The 18,555-nt window shown below is 36.2% G+C and overlaps 1 protein-coding gene across 2 annotated transcripts in view; it reads right to left on the bottom strand.

The window, feature by feature from the left end:
• Positions 1–14,070, bottom strand: part of NBDY (negative regulator of P-body association) — a 56,077-nt gene extending 42,007 nt beyond the window's left edge. Inside the window, exons 1-2 of one of the 2 annotated variants that reach the window (XR_008528507.1) lie at positions 13,761–14,070; positions 11,886–12,022 (exon numbers count right to left, since the gene is read on the bottom strand). Coding sequence is in view for 1 of the 2 variants with exons in the window: in XM_054565751.1 (XP_054421726.1) it covers positions 13,790–13,996 (207 nt within the window). In the remaining variant the exon portion in view is untranslated. Of the gene's footprint in view, positions 1–11,861; positions 12,023–13,760 lie in introns of those variants that run through there. The other variant, XM_054565751.1, reaches the window with a different exon arrangement.
• Positions 14,071–18,555: the final 4,485 nt, after the last annotated feature.

Genomic DNA, 18,555 nt, shown 5'->3' with positions numbered 1-18,555 from the left:
GCTAGAAGCTGACTTCTAAACAGAAACACTACAAGCCAGAGGGAATGGCAAGAAATATTCCAAGTAATGAAAAGCAGAGGCTGGCAACCAAGACAGCTCTACCCAGCAAGGCTCCCAATTAAAATGGAAGGTGAAATAAGGAGTTTCCCAGAAAAAAGACAGCTAAATGAATACACCTCCACCAGACCAGCATTGCAAGATATGCTAAAGGGACTGCTTTAAGAAGATGAAGAAAAAGAGTTCTTTAGTACACAGTTCCTCTCAGTCACCAATACTTGGAATTACCAATATTTTTAATATTTTTTAATTTGATGGTGACAATGGCATGGTATTTTAATAGTTACTTTATTATATATTTGTTGAAACTAAACCTGTTTTTGTATATTTCTTGTGTATTTCTATTATTTTTAAACAGCTTTAAATGACTTTTTGGTATTCTTTATCCATTTTTTGATTAAATGTTTGTAGAATTTTTTCTCTAAAAAACAAACAGACAAATTAACCCTTTTTTAGATCATTCTAAATCATTCCTGTTTTATTACTTGTTGTTTCACATTTTTATATGTATCTTACCGTAGAGTCCTAAATGTTTAATATAGTCATACTGTTAACATTTTACTTCATAGCTTCTGGGTTTGAATATTTTACTCCAGGGTAAGAAAAATATTATTTGGTATTTTCTCTTAAAACTTCTTAGATTTTACATATTGACTTTTAACTCACCTGAATATTTTATCTTTAATATGTGAAATAGGGCTCTATATTTGGTTTTTTTTTCAAGTAATAGTGGCCCATGCACTTTATTTGTTGAATAAGCCTTATTATCCCCATTTATTAGAAATATCAATTTAATCAGATATTACATTGTTAGATATATATGTGTTTGTTTTTAGAATGCTCATTTTTTAATTGATTTACTTGATTATTTCTGTGGTAGTGTCATGTTGTTTTAATTGCTGAAGCTTTATAAAGGATTTAAATTTTTTAATATTTTATAATGGATATTGACATTTAAAAAATAAATAAATAAAATCAGTCTGCATTTAAAAAAATAAGAAGGAACTCCTACCTTTTGCGACAACAGGGATGGAACTGGAGAATATTATGCTAAGGGAACTAAGCCAGCTGGTAAAAGACAAATACTATATGATTTCACTTATAAGCAAAATCTATTCCACAAAGTAAACTAATGAACAAAATTAACTACAGGCATGGAAACATGGAACAGTCTGAAAGTGACCAGAATGGATGGGGAAGAAGGACAATGGAGGAAAGAAGGAGAAGGGACTAGACGAAGAACATGTATGAATGATCCATGGACATGGACAACACTGTGGGAATTGACTGTGGGAGTGGGGGGTGGGTCGGATGGGTGGAGGAGGGCAAAGGGGTAATAATTGAGACAACTGTAATAGAATAAACATGATTTAAAAATAAAAATAATAAAAAAAGAAAGTTCCTAGGAAGTTTCTAGTTGCTTTTCCCTGAGTACATATTACTTTGGGCCACTTATATGCAGGGTTATGGGGATGATAATAATCTAAGGTTTCTCTAATAAAGCATTAATGTGATTGATCCAAGAGACACAAAAAAAGAAAATTAATAAGGAAAGAATGGTCTTAAATGCCACATTAGAGCAGATTGACTTAACAGATGTTCATAAAAAATTTCATCTCTAAACTGCAGATTACACGTTTTTCTCAAGTGCACATGGAACATTTTCTAGGTTGGATTACACGTTAGGCCACAAAATCAAGTCTCAATAAACTGAAGAAGACTGAAATTTTATTGTGCATATTTTATGACCACAAAGGCATTAAACTAGAAATCAACTACAGGAGGAAAACAAAAAAACAAAAAATTTGCGGATGCCTTAGCCAGCATGGCTTAATTGGTTGGAGCATTTCCCCATAAACTGAAAGGTCATGGGTTCAATTCCCTGTCAGGGTACATGTGTATGTTGCAGGTTCAGTTACCCATAGGGGCAATATGGGAGACAACTAACCAACTGCTGTTTCTCTCACACTGAAGTCTCTCTCTCTCTCTCTCTCTCTCTCTCTCTCTCTCTCTCTCTCTCTGAAATCAATAAATATATCATCAGGTGAGGATTTTTTTAAAAAGGCAAAAAGCACAAATATGTGCAGCTCAAACAACATGGTACTAAACAAATGATGAATAACAGGGGAAATCAAACAGGAAATCAAAACTACCTTGAGTCAAATTAAAATGAAAACACAGCGTTTCAAAATTCATGGGATGCAGCAAAAGTAGTTATAAGAAGAAAATTTATAGCTATACAGGCCTACCTCAATAAGCAGGAAAAATCCCAAATGAACAATGTGACTTTACACCCAAGAAAACTAGAAAAAGAAAAAAAAAACCCAAATACATAGAAGGAAGTAATAAAATTTAGAGAAGAAATAAACAAAATAGACTAAAAAGCAATGGAACATCTGGTCAAGATGGCAGCAGGCAGACGTGGCTCACCTCTTTGCACAACCACAACAAAATTACAACTAAAATATAGAACAACCATCACTTAGAACGGTCAAAAATCGAGCTGAACGGACCCCTGACACCTATGGAATTAAAGAAGCCACATCCATCCAGACTGGTAGGAAGGGCGCAGATGCAGAACTGGCTGGTCCCACCACCACACGTGGTGGATAAAAATTCTGGAGGGATATCTTGGGAGCAAGGAGTCCCAGCCCCACACCAGGCCCCCTAACCCAGGATTCCAGTGCCAGGAAGATAAGTCCCCACATCTTCCAGCTGCAAAAACCAGCAGAGACTGAATCAGTGGAAGAAAATTCTGGAGCCCAAAGCAGCTCCTCTTAAAGAATCCATACATGGACTAACCTGCTCAGAGTCAGTCCCTCTGAGCTCCAGCACTAGGGTAGCATCTTGAAAGGCACCAGTGGCATACTGGGAGAAACTGAAGTGTCTAGCATCAAGGCGAGCAGAGGTCATAGTCCCTTTTCTAAACCCTCCTCCAGCAGACCCACGGAGCAGCAAGCTGGTGCCATATCTGAAACTCAATCAGCCTGGCTAACACTGTTTGACTCGCCATGGAGATCCCCAGAGACTCTTCCCCACCCAACTTATAGGCCCACCCAAGCCACTTTCCCATATGAATGGCTGGTTTTGGCTCATATTGTACAACTTACTAAATTCTCTCAAACAAGCAACAGCTGGCCTTAGTGAGCCCCAGGCAAGCACTAGCAGCAGCCAGCCTAGATTCACAGCTTGGCTTCACCTGGGAATCTCCAAGCCCAGCACAAGTAACAGCCATCTCAGATTGCTTTATAGCTCAGGCAGGGTGCCCTGGGCAAAACACAGGTCGGGGCTGACCTTGGCTTTCACCACCCAGGAAACCCTAGGGACAGTGCACCCAGTGGACAGCTACAGACCATGTGGGAGCATCAAGACCCTGCCCCTGCACAGCTGATCCTCCACAGAGGGCAGAGGTTGGTGGTAAGTGGTCATAGCCATTCCTTGCAGCTGACTGGCCTGTGTAAATCCCTCCTACTGATCTGCCAACAGCAACCAAGGCTTAACTACAAGAGGAGGATGTACTCAGCCCACAAAAATGGAGCACCTCAAGTACCCAGCTGAGGTGATAGGGGAGGCTATGCCACTGGACCCTACAAGACAGCTACTACATTAGGCCACACTACCAAGACACAGATTCAAAGCAGCTCTACCTAGTACATAGAAACAAACAAAGGGCAGTTGCCAAAATGAGGAGACAAAGAAACATGGTCCAAATTAAGGAACAGATTAAAACTCCAGAAAAAGAGCTAAATGAAATGGAGGTAAGCAATCAACCTATCAGATACAGAGTTCAAAACACTAGTTATAAGGATGCTCAAGAAACTTAGTGAGGAACTCAACACCATATAAAAATCCAGTCAGAAACAAAGGATACACTAATTGAAATAAAGAACAATTTACATGGAAACAACAGGAGAATGGATGAAGCTGAGAATCAAATCAATGATTTGGAACATAAGGAAGCAAAAAACAACCAATCAGAGCAACAAGAAAGAAGAATCCAAAAAAATGAGGACCATATAAGCAGCCTCTGGGACAACTTGAAAAGGTCCAACATTTGCATCATAGAGGTGCCAGAAGAAGAAGAGAAAGAGCAAGAAATTGGAAATCTATTTGAAAAAATAGTGAAAGAAAACATCCCTAATTTGGTGAAGGAAATAGACATCTAAGTTCAGGAAGCACAGAGTCCCAAAGAAGATGTATAGAAAGAGGCCCACTCCAAGACATATCCTAATTAAAACTCCAAAGCTTAAAGATAAAGAGATGGTATGGGGGTGTGGGAGAATGGGCAAGAGATGAGGTAATTAAGAATTATAAATAGGTAGTTACAGAATAGCATGGGGATGTAAAATATAGTATAGGAAAGGGAGTAGGCAAAGAACTTATATGAATGACCTGTGGACATGAACAAGAGGGGCAAGACTGCCTGAGGGAGTCGGGGGTGCTGGGTAGGGGGGAGCAAAGGGGGAAAAATCAGGACAACTGTAATAGCATAATCAGTAAAATATAATTTAAAAAAGCAATGGAGAAGATTAATGAATTGGAAAGCTAGATATTTGAAAAGATAAATAAGATTGACAAACCTCTACCAACACTCATCAAGAAATGAGAGCCCAATAAATAAAATCAGAAATGAAAGAGGGAAGATTACAAACAACACCACAAAAACAAAGGATCTTTAAAGAATATGATGAATTATATGCCAACAAATTAGACAGTCTAAAAGAAATACATTGATCTCTAGAAACATAAAACCTGCTAAGAATAAGCCATGCAGAAACAGAGAATCTATACAGACCAATTACTAGGAATGGAATTGAAGTGGTAAACAAAACTTCCCCAAAAATAAAAGCTCAGGGCCAGATGGCTTCACAGGTGAATTCTACCAAATATTTAAGGAAGAATTTATACATATTCTCCTCAAATTATTCCAAAAACTTGAAGTGGAAGGAATGCTTCCACACTTACTGTAAGAGGCCAGGATTATTCTTTACCAAAACCAGAAAAAGACAATACAGAAAAAAAGAGAATTACACGCCAATATTCTTGATGAATACAGATGTCAAAATTCTCAACAAAATACTGGCAAACCAAATTCAACATTAAGAGAATTATAAGCTATAATCAAATGGGATATATTCTAGAGATGCAAGAGTGGATAAATGTCCACAAAACAATGTGATTGACCACATCAACCAAAAAAGGATAAAAATAATAAGACCATCTCAATACATGCAAAAAAGCATTTCTCAAAATTCAACATGCATCTGTGATAAAAACTCTCAAAAAAGTTGGCATATAAGGGACTCGTCTCAGTGTGATAAAGGCTGTCTATGAGAAGTCCATAGTTAATATCATTCTCTACAGTGAAAACCTTAAAGCTTTTCCTCCAGGACTAGGAGCAAGATAAGGATGCCCATTCTTACCACAGTTACTCAATATAGTACTAGAAGTTCTAGCCACAGTAATCAAGACAATAAAAAGAAATAAAAGGCATCCAAAGTGGACAGGAAGAGGTAAAACTGTCACTATTTGCAGATGATATTACACTATATATAGAAAACCCTAATGAATCCAATAAAAATTAATTAATAAATGAATTCAGTTATGTAGGAGGAGACAAAAATCAATATACAGATTCATCACATTTCTGTACACTTAAAACAAATGATCAGAGGAGAAATTTTAAAAAATCCTATTTACAATAGTACCAAAAAGAATGAAATTTAGGAATAAATTTAATTCCTAGGAATTAATTTAACCAAGGAGATGATTTGAAAATTATGATATTGAAGAAAGAAAAAGAGGACACAAATAAATAGGATACAATGTTAAAAGGACCATACTACCAAAACAACCTACAGATTCAATGTAATCCTTATAAAAATACATATGACGTTCTTCTCATTACTAGAAAAAATAATCCTAACATTTATATTGAACCAGAAAGAAGTACAAATAGCCAAAGCAATCTTGAGAAAGAAGAACATAGTTGGTGGTATCACATTCCCTGATTTCAAACTGTACTAGAAAGCTATAATAATCAAAACAGTATGATACTGGCAAAAAAGCAGATACATACTTCAATAGAACACAACAGCCCCAAAATAAACCCATGCTTATATGGTCAACTAACCTGAGACAAAGGAGGCAGGAATATACAATGGAGAAATGACAGTATCTCCAACAAGTGGTGATGGGAAACTGGACAGATACATGCAAAAAAAGAAAAGGAACTGCACACCTCTCTTATATCATAAACAAATATAAACTCAAAATTAAAGACTTAAATGTAAGACCAGAAATCATAAAATTTCTAATATAAAACATAGGTAATATAATATTTGACATCATTCTTAGTAATATATTTTTGGATATGTCCCCTAAAGCTAGGTAAAAAAAGGAAAAAAAGAAACAAGTGGAATTTTGTAAAACTGAAAACGTTTTGCACAGCAAAAGAAACCATGACAAAACAAAAAGACAACCTATTGAATGGGAGAAGATATGCACAAATGACATCTCTAATAAGGAGTTGATATCCAAAATATATTAGGAACTCATACAACTCAATTACAAAAAAGATAAAAGACCCAATCAAAAAATGGGCTGAAGACATGAAGAGACATTCTCCAGAGCAGACATACAGATGGCCAATAGACATGAAAGATGCTCAGCATCACTAATCATCATGGAAATGCAAATCAAAACCACAATAAGATATTACCTCACATATGTCAGAATGGCTATCATTAATAAATCAACAAATAATATAACAAGTGCTGGCAAGGATGAGGAGAAAAGGGAACTGAAGTGCAATTTTGGTGGAATTTTAAGTTGGTGTACCCTATGTGGAAAACAGTTTGGAGATTCCTCAAAAAATTAAAAATAAAACTATCATACAACCCAGCAATTCTATTTCGGAGTATTTACCAAATAAAAATGAAAACACCAATTTTAACATACATATGCACCTCCCTGCGTATTACAGCATTATTCACAATATCCAAGGTATGAATGCAACCTAGGTGTCCATTGACAGATGAATGGATAAAGATGTTTTACAGCCCTGGCTGGTGTGGCTCAGGGGATTGAGTGAGGGCCTGAGAACTGAAAGTTCACCGGTTTGATTCCCAGTCAGGGTACATGCCTGGGTTGTTTGACAGGTCCCCAGCTGGGGGCATGCAAGAGGCAACCAATTGATGTATCTCTTGCACATCGATGTTTTTCTCCCCCTCTTTCTCCCTTCCTCCCCCTCTCTAAAAATAAATAAATAAAATCTTTAAAAAAGAAGATGTGATACACGCGTGATGGAATAATAGTGATAAAAAGTGAAATTTTGCCATTTGCTATGACATGAATGGATCTAGAGAGTGTTGTGCTAAGTAAAATACAGAGAAACACAAAATGCCTTATGCTTTCACATATATGGAGAATCTAAAAAATAAAACGAATAAAACAAAACAAAAACAGACTCATAGATACAGAAAATAAACTAATGGTTGCTAGAGGGGTGGGTGGTTGGGAAGCAGGTGAAAATATAAAGGGGAATAAGAGGTACAAAATTTCAGGGGTAAAATAATGAGCCATGGGGATATAGTATACAACACAGAATATAATTAATAACACTGTAATAAGTTGATATGGTAACAGACGGTTACTAGTCATAGTATGGTGATCACATCATAAGGTATATACATGTTGAATCATTATATCGTACATCTGAAACTAATACAATATTTTATGGCTACTATACTTTAACAAAAATTTATTAAAAAAGAACAGTATGGTACAGGCATAAAAAAAGACCAATAGAACAGAATCGAATGCCCAAAAATATACCCCTATATATATGGTCACCTAATATTTGAAAAGGAAGTTAAGAGTACTCAATGGAGAAAACACAGTCTGTTTAATAAATGATGCTGGAAAACAATGGGTGCTGGCAAGGTTGTAAAGAAAAGGGAACCCAAGTACACTGTTGGTGGGAATGCAGACTGGTGCAGCCACTGTGGAAAACAGTATGGAATTTCCTCAAAAAGCTAAAAATGGGACTGCCTTTTGACTACACTAAGAATCATAAAACACCCATTCAAAAGAACCTATGCACCCCAATGTTCATAGCAGCACAATTTACAATAGCCAAGTGCTGGAAACAACCTAAGTGTCCATCAGTAAATGAATGGATCAAAAAACTATGGTACATTTACACAATGGAATACTACACAGCAGGAAGGAAGGGAGGGAGGGAGGGAGGGAAGGAGGGAGGAAGGAAGGAAGGAGAAAGAAAGAAGAAAAGAGCTACTACTCTTTGCGACAGCATGGATGGAACTAGAGAGCATTATGCTAAGTGAAATAAGCCAGGTGGTAAAAGACAACTACTATATGATCTCACCTATAAGTGGAACCTAAGCAATAAAGCAAGCACGCAAGGAAGATATGACCAGCAACATTGAAAGAAGAAACTGAAAAGGACGGGAAGGAGGGGGGTAGCGGGAAGGGGAAGGGTCAGATCAAGGAAGATGTGTGAAGGACACATGGACGAAGCCAAGGAGGGGAGAGTGGTGGTGGGGTAAATGGAGATAAATGTACTGGAATAATAAAAAAAATAAAGATTAAAAAAATGATGCTGGAAAAACTGGATATTCACATGAAAAAGAATGAAATGGGAGCCCAATCTTACACCACTCACAAAAATTTTTTCACCTCAATGAATTAAAGACTTAAGGTAAGACCAGAAAACATAAAAGTCTTAGAAAAAACATAGTGAAAAAGATTCTTACGTTGGTCTTTGCAATGAATTTATGGGTATAACACCCAAAGGAAAAGCAATAAAAGAAAAAAAAATAAACAAGTGGGACTACATTAAACTAAAAAGCTTCTGCACAGCAAAAGAAATGATCAACAGATTGTAAGGAAAACCTATGTAATGAGAGAAGATAATCACAAGCCACATATCTGATAGGAAATTAATATCTAAAATGTAAGTATCTTATACAACGCAATGGGAGAAAACTAAGTAATCCAATTTAAAAAGGTGCATAGGGCCTGAATAGACATTTTGCCAAAGACATTCAAATGGCCAAAAGGTACATGAAAATTTGCTCAGCATCACTAATTGTCAGGAAAATGCAAGTCAAAACTACAATGAGATATGTCACATGATAGAATAAAAAGATGAGATAATGCTGGCATGGATATGGAGAAAAGGGAACCATTGTATACTGTTGGTGGGCATGTAAATTATTACATGTATTATGGAAAACAGTATGGAGGTTCCTCAAAGAATTAAAAATAGGAATATCATGAGATTCAGCAATTCTACTTCTGGGAATACAGCTGAAGGAAATGAAATTACTATTGCCAAAAGATATCTGCATCCCAATATTCACTGCATCATTATTTATAATAACCAAGACATTGAAACAAACTAAATGTCTACAAAGAGGTGACTGGACAAAGAAAATGTGGTGTATATATATATACACAATGGAATATTATTCAGCCATAAAAAGGTAGTACTGCCATTTCTGACATAATAGATAAACTTAGAGAACCTTAAGCTAAGTGAAATAATTCAGAGAAAGACAAATTCTGTTTAATCTCACTTATGCATAAAATCTTAAAAAGCCTAATTTCTAGACAGAGTACATTAGTGGTTTCCTAGGGTGGGATGCTAGGGGAATTGCAGTTGATTAAAAGGTATAAACCTTCAACTATAACAATTTCTCAGGATCTAATATATAGCATAATGTACATTTTACTATAGTATAATTATATATAGTTACATAACTATAGTTTATACTATGGAACAGTGACCATAGTTAGCAATACTGTATTACATATTTAAAAGTTGCTAAGAGTAGATCTTAAAAGTTCTAACCACACACGAAAAATGGTAATAATGGGAGATGACTAATGTGTTAACTAACCATATTGTGCTAATCATTCTGTAATACATATGTATAACAAATAATCATAGTAAACTTACAAAAATGTTAACTATATTTCAATAAAGCTGGAAAGAAGAACACAGCTTATGTTGTCCATTTGAAATATATGCTTTCCCAAACTCATCCTTTTCAGTAAGCATGAGTGTGTAATCTTGACCATAAACATTATGGAACAATATCAAATTTTTATTTTGCTACAAGTACTGAGGTTTGTGTAAGAGAAAGACATTGTTTTGAGGATATATACACTGAAGTATTTATATGTAAAGAAGCATGAATGATGTCTGCCAAGTTACTCTCAAATAGTTCAGAGAGAGGATATGGGAGAGAGAGAAAGAACGAGGAGAGAGGAAGAGGGGGAGGTGGAGGAAAGAAACAGGTGGGGGAGGAGAAGAGGAAAAAAGGGAAGGGAGAGGGAAGTGGAATGATAAAAAATGATAAAGAATACTTTAGAAATAGAGAATGATAAAGCAAACATGGTAATGAGTTAATTGGTGAATTTGGGTAAAGTGTATATGGTAGTTTGTTGTACTATTCTTACAAATTTTCTTTCTGTGTAGAATTAGATCAAAAGTAAAAAGTTTAAAAACACAAGCATAAATATCAGCAATAATTCTACCACTGAATAATATAATCACTCTCTTCCTACATATTTAATGAAAGAAAAAGTTTTATATTTTCAAAATCTATTGGGATGAGGAGCCAGTGTATATATTTTTTGTTACCTGAAAGATAAAAAACATTAAACACTTTAGAGCAGAAAATAAGATAAAGTTCATCTGTAATTGAACTGATTTCACAGTATGATTTTTAAAAAAGACACACGTGTTTGTAAATTTTAAAAAAAAAGTAACTCATGAGTCAAAAAGAAATCATAACAGAAAAATAATAACTGAATGATAATAAATTAGCTGCATATAAAAACCTGTGAAATTCTTTTAAAGTGGTACATAGTGAAAAATTTATAGTCATAAATTATTTTAGAAAAGAAAATTGAAAATTACTGGTCTATAGGTCCAAATAAATAAATCGGAAGAGCAAACAGAAAGTAAAGAAGAAAGATAAAAGCAAAAATTACTAAAATAAAAAACAAAATATTCAACGGTGAGACCTGATGAAGCCAAAAACAGGAGATGTATTAGAAATTATCATAATTTATCATAGTCACACTGGCATATTAATGGAGAAAAATCCCATATGATCATGGCAATAAATATTTACAAAGTATCTGGAGGAAATACTCCATACTCATCCATAAGAAAAACTCTCAGCAAATTAAGAATAGAAGGGAACTTCCTTAAGCTGAAAAATAAAATCTACTAAAAATAATGAAACATTTGTAATTTCCCTTGTAAGTTCAGTAGCAAGACTAGGAAATCCTCCATCACTTCTACTATTTTTTTGTTGTACTGAAGAGCATAGCTAACAGAGAAAACAAGCCAAAAATTTTCTAGACATATTGGATGAGCTAAAAAATATTGGACAGGAATAAATTGCCATTATTCCTAATATAATTAACAGAGAATCCATAAATTATTAGAAAAAATAGAATTTTAAAAGGTTGCAGCATATAAAATCAGTATGTAATATATCAATCATATTTCCACTTACCAGAAATAATCAGAAAATGTGATTTAAAATATACATTTCATAGTAATAACAGAAACTATAAAGTAATTAGGAGTTAATCTAACAAAACAGATTATAGATAACATTATTAGTTGGTATATATGGTTTCATATAGTGTAGAAAATGGTTTCAACTTTATCATTTGGTGATAGCTTTTTGCTTGGCTAGTCATTTGTAATGTCATAATTAATTCAGTGTCATAATCAACTCTTGCTTTTCTTCCCCCCTTAATTTTTGGTTAAAAAAAATTACCTTAAAAATCACAACTTCCCAGTGCAGGACAACAGGAAAAGCAGGTCAGCATTGTCAATAATCTTCGTTGTCTTCACTGAATAAACTATTTTGTGACTGCACCAAGAAAATGGAGTCATACTGAAATCCCTCAAAGACTGAAAAATAGTAAATAAGGTAAAATAATTTTTTCTATTACTGTTTATCTCTTTCCCCTGGTCTCCTCAAGTCCTTATGCTCCACCATTCTCCCATTTCAATTATAATTCATGTAAAAGAGTTATATGTATATATCATATTAGAAAAGGTTTATTGCATAGCATTAATAATGATAGCATAATTAACTAAGCATAGACTATGGAAACCCTTTAGAATAGTATCTGGCACATAAAAATGTTCAGTAAATATTTACTATTACTACAATTTTCAATGATTTGAATCACTTGAGGGAATTATGTAGCTTTCACACTTCCTGTCCTATGCTACCTCCTTTGTTTTCTATCTGAACACTGCTATTCCTATATTCTCTTACCTACCACCACTACCTGTTTGGACACAGAAGTAAAGTTAAGGGAATTCAGGCTGTAAGGAATGACCTGGCAATGCTTTCAAGTAAACTAGAGCTTATTCATTTTCTATGCAATACCACCAAGCCCTAAATTCAGAACCCGCTTAGTTGCCACTGTTATCCTATCATTTGTTTATTTATTCAAATGTCTGTTTCACTCCTACTATGTAGCAGGCTTTATACTATGCCTTGGTCATCACCCCTTCTAGCTGCCAGCACAATGCCTAGTCCATTTTAAGGGCTTCATAGGGAGGTTTATTGCATAAATGAAGAAAGAAAAAGCCCTGTCTCCTTTGGATGACAAGGATCTGTGAAAATTACACCAGATTTGGTTTTATGTTTTGCATTCTATAAGCTCATGTAAATAGAAGATTTGTTTTTCTGATAGTAAAAAACTAGATTCCTAAAATACATCACTTGCTTGAAAATCATCAATGGTTGCCATGCTTACGGATTAAACTGCGTAATACTTAGCATAACATTCAGGGCCCTGCACTATTCTGTCTCACCTCCTAGTCCTTCTCATAGATTTCAGAGTTACAGCCAACCTCTTCGCAGAACAAACCTGTCTTGGGGCTTTTGTTCTAGAAACACTAGACCTGAAAAACATTCTGTCCCCCTCCCCAAGGGAGATGTAACTCACCCGTTAAGGCTCACCCAAATTTCCCTTTTCCTCTCTGAAAGTTCATGATTACTACCAGCCAGAATGACTGGGTCCATCCTAGCTCCAACAAGCAAACATTGTGGCACTTGGTTTTGACAAGCCACATTGTAACTTTGTTTTTACTTATTCATTTCTCACAGCATACAAAGGGAAATGATCATACACTTCTATAGCTCACCTTATAAATACCTTCTCTTCGCACAGTGCTAGGTATGGGAATTAGGCCTTGAATACATTGTAATTGATCTTAAAGCATTTTTAAACTGAAATGTTTCAAATGTACACAGAAGTAGTGAGAACATTATAATGAATCCCCATAAATACATCACCTACCTTTAATAGTTATCAAATTATGAACGTTTTGTTTGTAACCCCCACCTCGATCCCATTAAATTACAATACTTTCAAGTATATCAAAACATTTAAGAGTACTCCTTAATATAACCCACAATTATCACAACTAATATACTAAAAATAATTACTTAATGTCATTAAATATGCAAAATTTCACCCAAGCATATTTTGTGGAAGAACTATTTAATGCCTGTATATTCTTTCTTCAATTTTAAAATCGTGGAGAGATCAGGGAAAACGGGAAGGCAATGTAGGAAACGCGTAGTTAACTTTCAGAGAGCCAGAATGTCCCAGATGAGAAAGAATCTGACCTGGTTTAGGGTGGGAGAAGTATATTCTACTACTTCTCCGGAGGAGGAGGGTGCGACTTCAGGCCGGGTGATGGAGGAGGAGGTGCGGATGGGAGAGGGGTACTACCTCCGTTGGGGGTCCCTTCTGGATAATCCCACCGTGGAGCTAGGAGACAGCGCTTTTTTGGAGGCTTTGTTTCCCGCGTGTTTCCAGGAGGGAGTGTGGATCTCCCAGAGGTGCAAGGTTGGTCCCCCATAAGGATTATAGGACCTACGCGTCAGCTTTCTCTGGTGGGCCCTACCGAGGCAAAGAGACCTGAGATGGCGGCGGGTCCCCTCCAGACACAGAGCTTCCTCCCGGTTTCTCTCTCTTACCGTATTTCCTGTATCCTGAGACGTATATCCCCTCTCCGCCTCCGCCCCATCTTCCTACCCTACCCCATTTTCACGTTTCTATGAGGATGGGTCTTAAACGATACGTTTATGTAATATGCTTTTCCATCGTTTCTCTCCATAGTGTAGCTAAATCTATGGGCGGTCTTATACAATCTATGCAATTTTATGAATAGAAGAAATTCAGGCTTACTCCTGAATGATAAACTCTGCGTGGATAGCGGAATGGCACGGAGTGTGAGGGGCGGGGCGGGCGAACAAAGAAATTATTGAAGAGCTAAGTGCTTTAGGATTGAGTTGCAGATGCAGAACACAAAGCTGCGGAACTACCTCCACCGTTTAAAACACAATGCACAAACGTGTTAGCTGACTGAAGTGCAGAATAGCAAACTAGCACTGACCTTGGAAATTGAATGTGGGCAATAAATTTACCGTATGTCATAGAATTTAAGATCATGCTTTTCTTCATATTGTAACAAATTAGAAACTTCTGAAAGCTTACCTTTTTAAAAATGTTTCAGCATCTAGGAAATCTTGGACAATTGATGGACGTCATACTTTAATTGGTAATGTTTATTTTTTCCTAGAGTTATGGAAAATAATCATTCATCTTCATGTCGAAGTGTTTTATGTTCTATAACATATGGCAAGGAACCAGGAGAGGGTGCAAATTGGCCTGGAAGAAAAGGCCACTGGAACTTCACCATTCATAACCATCTCAATTTGGCTATGCACAAACTAGACCGCACATTTCCAGCACTGTCCTCAAGTGTTTAATAGTTCATTTTATTGTATTTTCCATTGCCGTTTATCCCCCCTATATCCTCTTTCACCTGCACCTCCCGCCCCCAATCACCACAATGAGTTCTTTCTCTTTTTTGCTGGATCCCTCCACACGTTCACCACCCCCTCCAGCCTGCTCTCTATCTATGAGTCTGTCTCTATTTTGCTCGTTAACTCAGTTTATTCATTAGATTCCACATATGAGTGAAATCATATGGTATTTGTCTTTCTCTGACTGGCTTATTTAATTTAGCATAATGTTCTCCAAGTCCATCCGTGCTTTCACAAAGGGTAAAATTTTCTTCTTTTTTACAGCCCAGTACTATTCCATTGTGTAAATGTCCCACAGTTGTTGTTAGGTAAGCTGAGGTGGCTAAGAAAGGATCTGGAGCCACAAAAGTCCAATTAAGGGCTTTTATTTGAGGTGGGACACTACTTTCAGGCAGGGGTCATAACGGACTGCAGACCCAAGGGAAAGGGGAGAAGGGCTTTTGTGGTGTGTAGCAGACCCCTGGGGAATGTTGAGTCGCCCTGCCCATCTGCTCCCGATGTCCTGGGATCAGGGAGGGCTGATTCTGTAGAAAGCTGGAGGAAGAGGGGAGGGGAGGGATATGGGGAATCTTGTGGTCAGGTATTTAGCTGGAGACTATACCTTCTTTGTTCCAGCATAGGCGATGGCTTAGGTCCATGTCCCAGTACATTCTAACAGTTGTTTTATCCACTCATCTACAGATGGACACTTGGGCTGCTCCCATATCTTGGCGATTGTAAAAAATGCTGCAATAAACATAGGGGTACTTATATTCTTTCAAATTAGTGTTTTGGGTTTCTTGGGATAAATTCCCAGAAGTAGAATCGCTGGGTCATAAGTGTCCTCATTTTTTTAAATTTTAAAAACAGAAATAGTTCAATCTTTAATATCAAAATATAACTGACTTTCAAAACCCTCTTCTAAATGCAAGCTTTGTGATATTTAAATAGCTGATTAAACACTTCGAGATTTAGCTTCCAAGTGGTAATGATTTTTCTCCTTGCAGAAATATTGCCATAATCAGGGATAATGCAATTAAAGTGCTTACTAACCATGATTGCCTCTCACCTCCACCATTACTACCTTCCTCAAGGTACCAGCACAGCTCTTTATGCAAACTAGATACTCAGGAAATGTTTGGAATATAAATGACCCTGTGGTTTTCTATCAGATGCTACTAATAAAGACAGGAAATGTAACAGTAGGTTAATAGAAATGTGTGATGGGGAAATCAAGAGAAACAAGGCTCTAGGGCTAGAAGGGTGGATGGAACTAAATATGTAGATGTGGGAATCAATAACATAGATGTGGTAGTTGAAGTCATGGGAAGGGATTTTATCCCCAAAAGAAAATACAGAGAAAAGAGAGGTTGGCTAAAGACAAAATAGTGAGTAATAAAGAAACGAAGTCTGTAACAAAGACTAAAATACTGGCCAAAGTCAGAGGAAAGAACTCCAACCCAGGGTTCTCATTCTTGACACATTTGAGGCCAGATCATCCTTGGGAGGGAGGGGGAACTGTCTGTGCATTGCAAGATGGTTAGCAGTATTACAACCCAGGCCAGTCGCACTCCATTTGTTCCTTTTCTAGTGTTTTTCATCTCAATTAATGTCATGCTTTCAACCCAATAGAAGCCAAACCTTGGAGTCTTTATTTTTTTTATATTGCAGAATATTTTAATATTTCCTAAAGTAAATGAAGTGACATTTTTACAGTCTTTTACATGGGTCTCTAAATCTGCAAGACTAAACACTTTAAAAATTGAAATGAAGTTGTTTTTTAGCTATAGTTTTAATAAATTAAGAGAAATGTGTGCTTATTTTAGTGAAATGACAGGAATTAAATGTTATATAAAATCCAGGTAACTTTGACTTACTGTAAACATTTGATTTGAGGTGAAAACAGTCTCAACTTAGAGCTGCTGCCATCAACCTAGACTCTTTCTATTTCAACTGTATTTATATATTTTTATTTTTAGTTGTAAAATACATATAACAAAATATACCAACTTAACCATTGTAGTGTACAGTTTTATAGTGTTAAGTATATTACCAATGATGTGCAAACAATCTCCAGAAATTTTTCATACACATTAAGCATACCTTTCCATTTTCCCCTCTCCCCAGCCCTTGGAAACTACCATTATACTTGCAACTAGATTTTGTTTGTTTGTTTTTGTCATAGCAAAATGCAAAACTAAGGCCATTTACTTCTAGATTTCAAAATGAATTTTCCCCATCATCTTTTTCAAGTTAAGCTTTTTTTCTTTTCTCAACATTGATGAATTAGGTGAATATGAATCATGGAACCAGAAGAGGGCACTGTTAGGTCAAAGAACTAGATTTGAAAAGTGCTGTAGACCAGAATATCTTTCTTAATTGAAAGTACCCAAAGAGAGAACAAAAACAAAGAATAAAACTGAACCCACTTCTGGATGATAGTAATCTGTTTTCATTTAAAGTTTTTTTTTTTTAATTGAGATGTTGGTTCATTGCGAATTATTTTAAAAACGTGCTTTCATTCCAAGGCCAGGAATTTTCCTCTTCCATGTAGAAAGAAAAAGAATTTCTCTGTCAGAGACAAAAAGAACAATTCAGAGGATCAACCAATCCAGAAGCTGGTTCTTTGAAAAGATAAATAAAATTGACAAGCCTTTAAGCAGACTCATGAAGAAAAAAAGGGAGAGGACCCAAATTAATAATATCAGAAATGAAAGAGGAGAAATAACAACTGATACCACAAAATACAAAAGATCGTCAGAAACTACTATCAACAATTATATGCCAAGAAATTTGAAAATCTTGATGAAATGGACAAATTTTTAGAAAAGTATAATCTTCCAACACTGAAGGAGGAAGAAACAGAAAGCTTGAACAGACCGATAACAGCTGGGGAAATTGAAGCAGTCATCAAGAAACTCCCAGCACACAAAAGCCCAGGGCTGGACAGTTTCACAGGAGAATTTTACAAAACATTTAAGGAAGAGCTAATCCCTGTCCTTCTCAGACTATTCCAAAAAATCCAAGAGGAGGGAAGACTCCCAGACTCTTTCTATGAGGCCGGCATCACCCTGATCCCAAAACCAGATAAAGACCCTACAAAGAAAGAAAACTACAGGCCAATTTCACTGATGAACATACATGCTAAAATCCTCAACAAAATATTGGCAAACCGCATCCAGCAATACATTAAAAAGATTATCCACCACGATCAAGTGGGATTCATCCCAGGGATGCAGGGATGGTTCAATATATGCAAATCAGTAAACGTGATACATCACATAAATAAAAGAAAAGACAAAAACCACATGATCATCTCAATAGATGCAGAAAAAGCATTTGATAAGGTACAGCACCCATTTATGATCAAAACACTCAGCAAAATGGGAATAAATGGGGCATTCCTCAAAATAATAAAGGCCATATATTAAAAACCTACAGCCAATATCATACTCAACGGGCAAAAACTGAAAGCTTTCCCGCTAAGATCGGGAACACGCCAAGGATGTCCGCTCTCACCGCTTCTTTTCAACATCGTATTGGAAGTCCTAGCCACAGCGGTCAGCCAAGAGAAAGAGATAAAAGGCATCCAAATAGGAAAGGAGGAAGT

Source organism: Pteronotus mesoamericanus, unplaced genomic scaffold (assembly GCF_021234165.1).
Source record: "Pteronotus mesoamericanus isolate MK-2021 breed Mesoamerican mustached bat unplaced genomic scaffold, CSHL_Meso_final contig_166, whole genome shotgun sequence".
Taxonomy (NCBI): Eukaryota; Metazoa; Chordata; class Mammalia; order Chiroptera; family Mormoopidae; genus Pteronotus; species Pteronotus mesoamericanus.
This window is presented reverse-complemented; position numbering and strand designations above follow the sequence as displayed.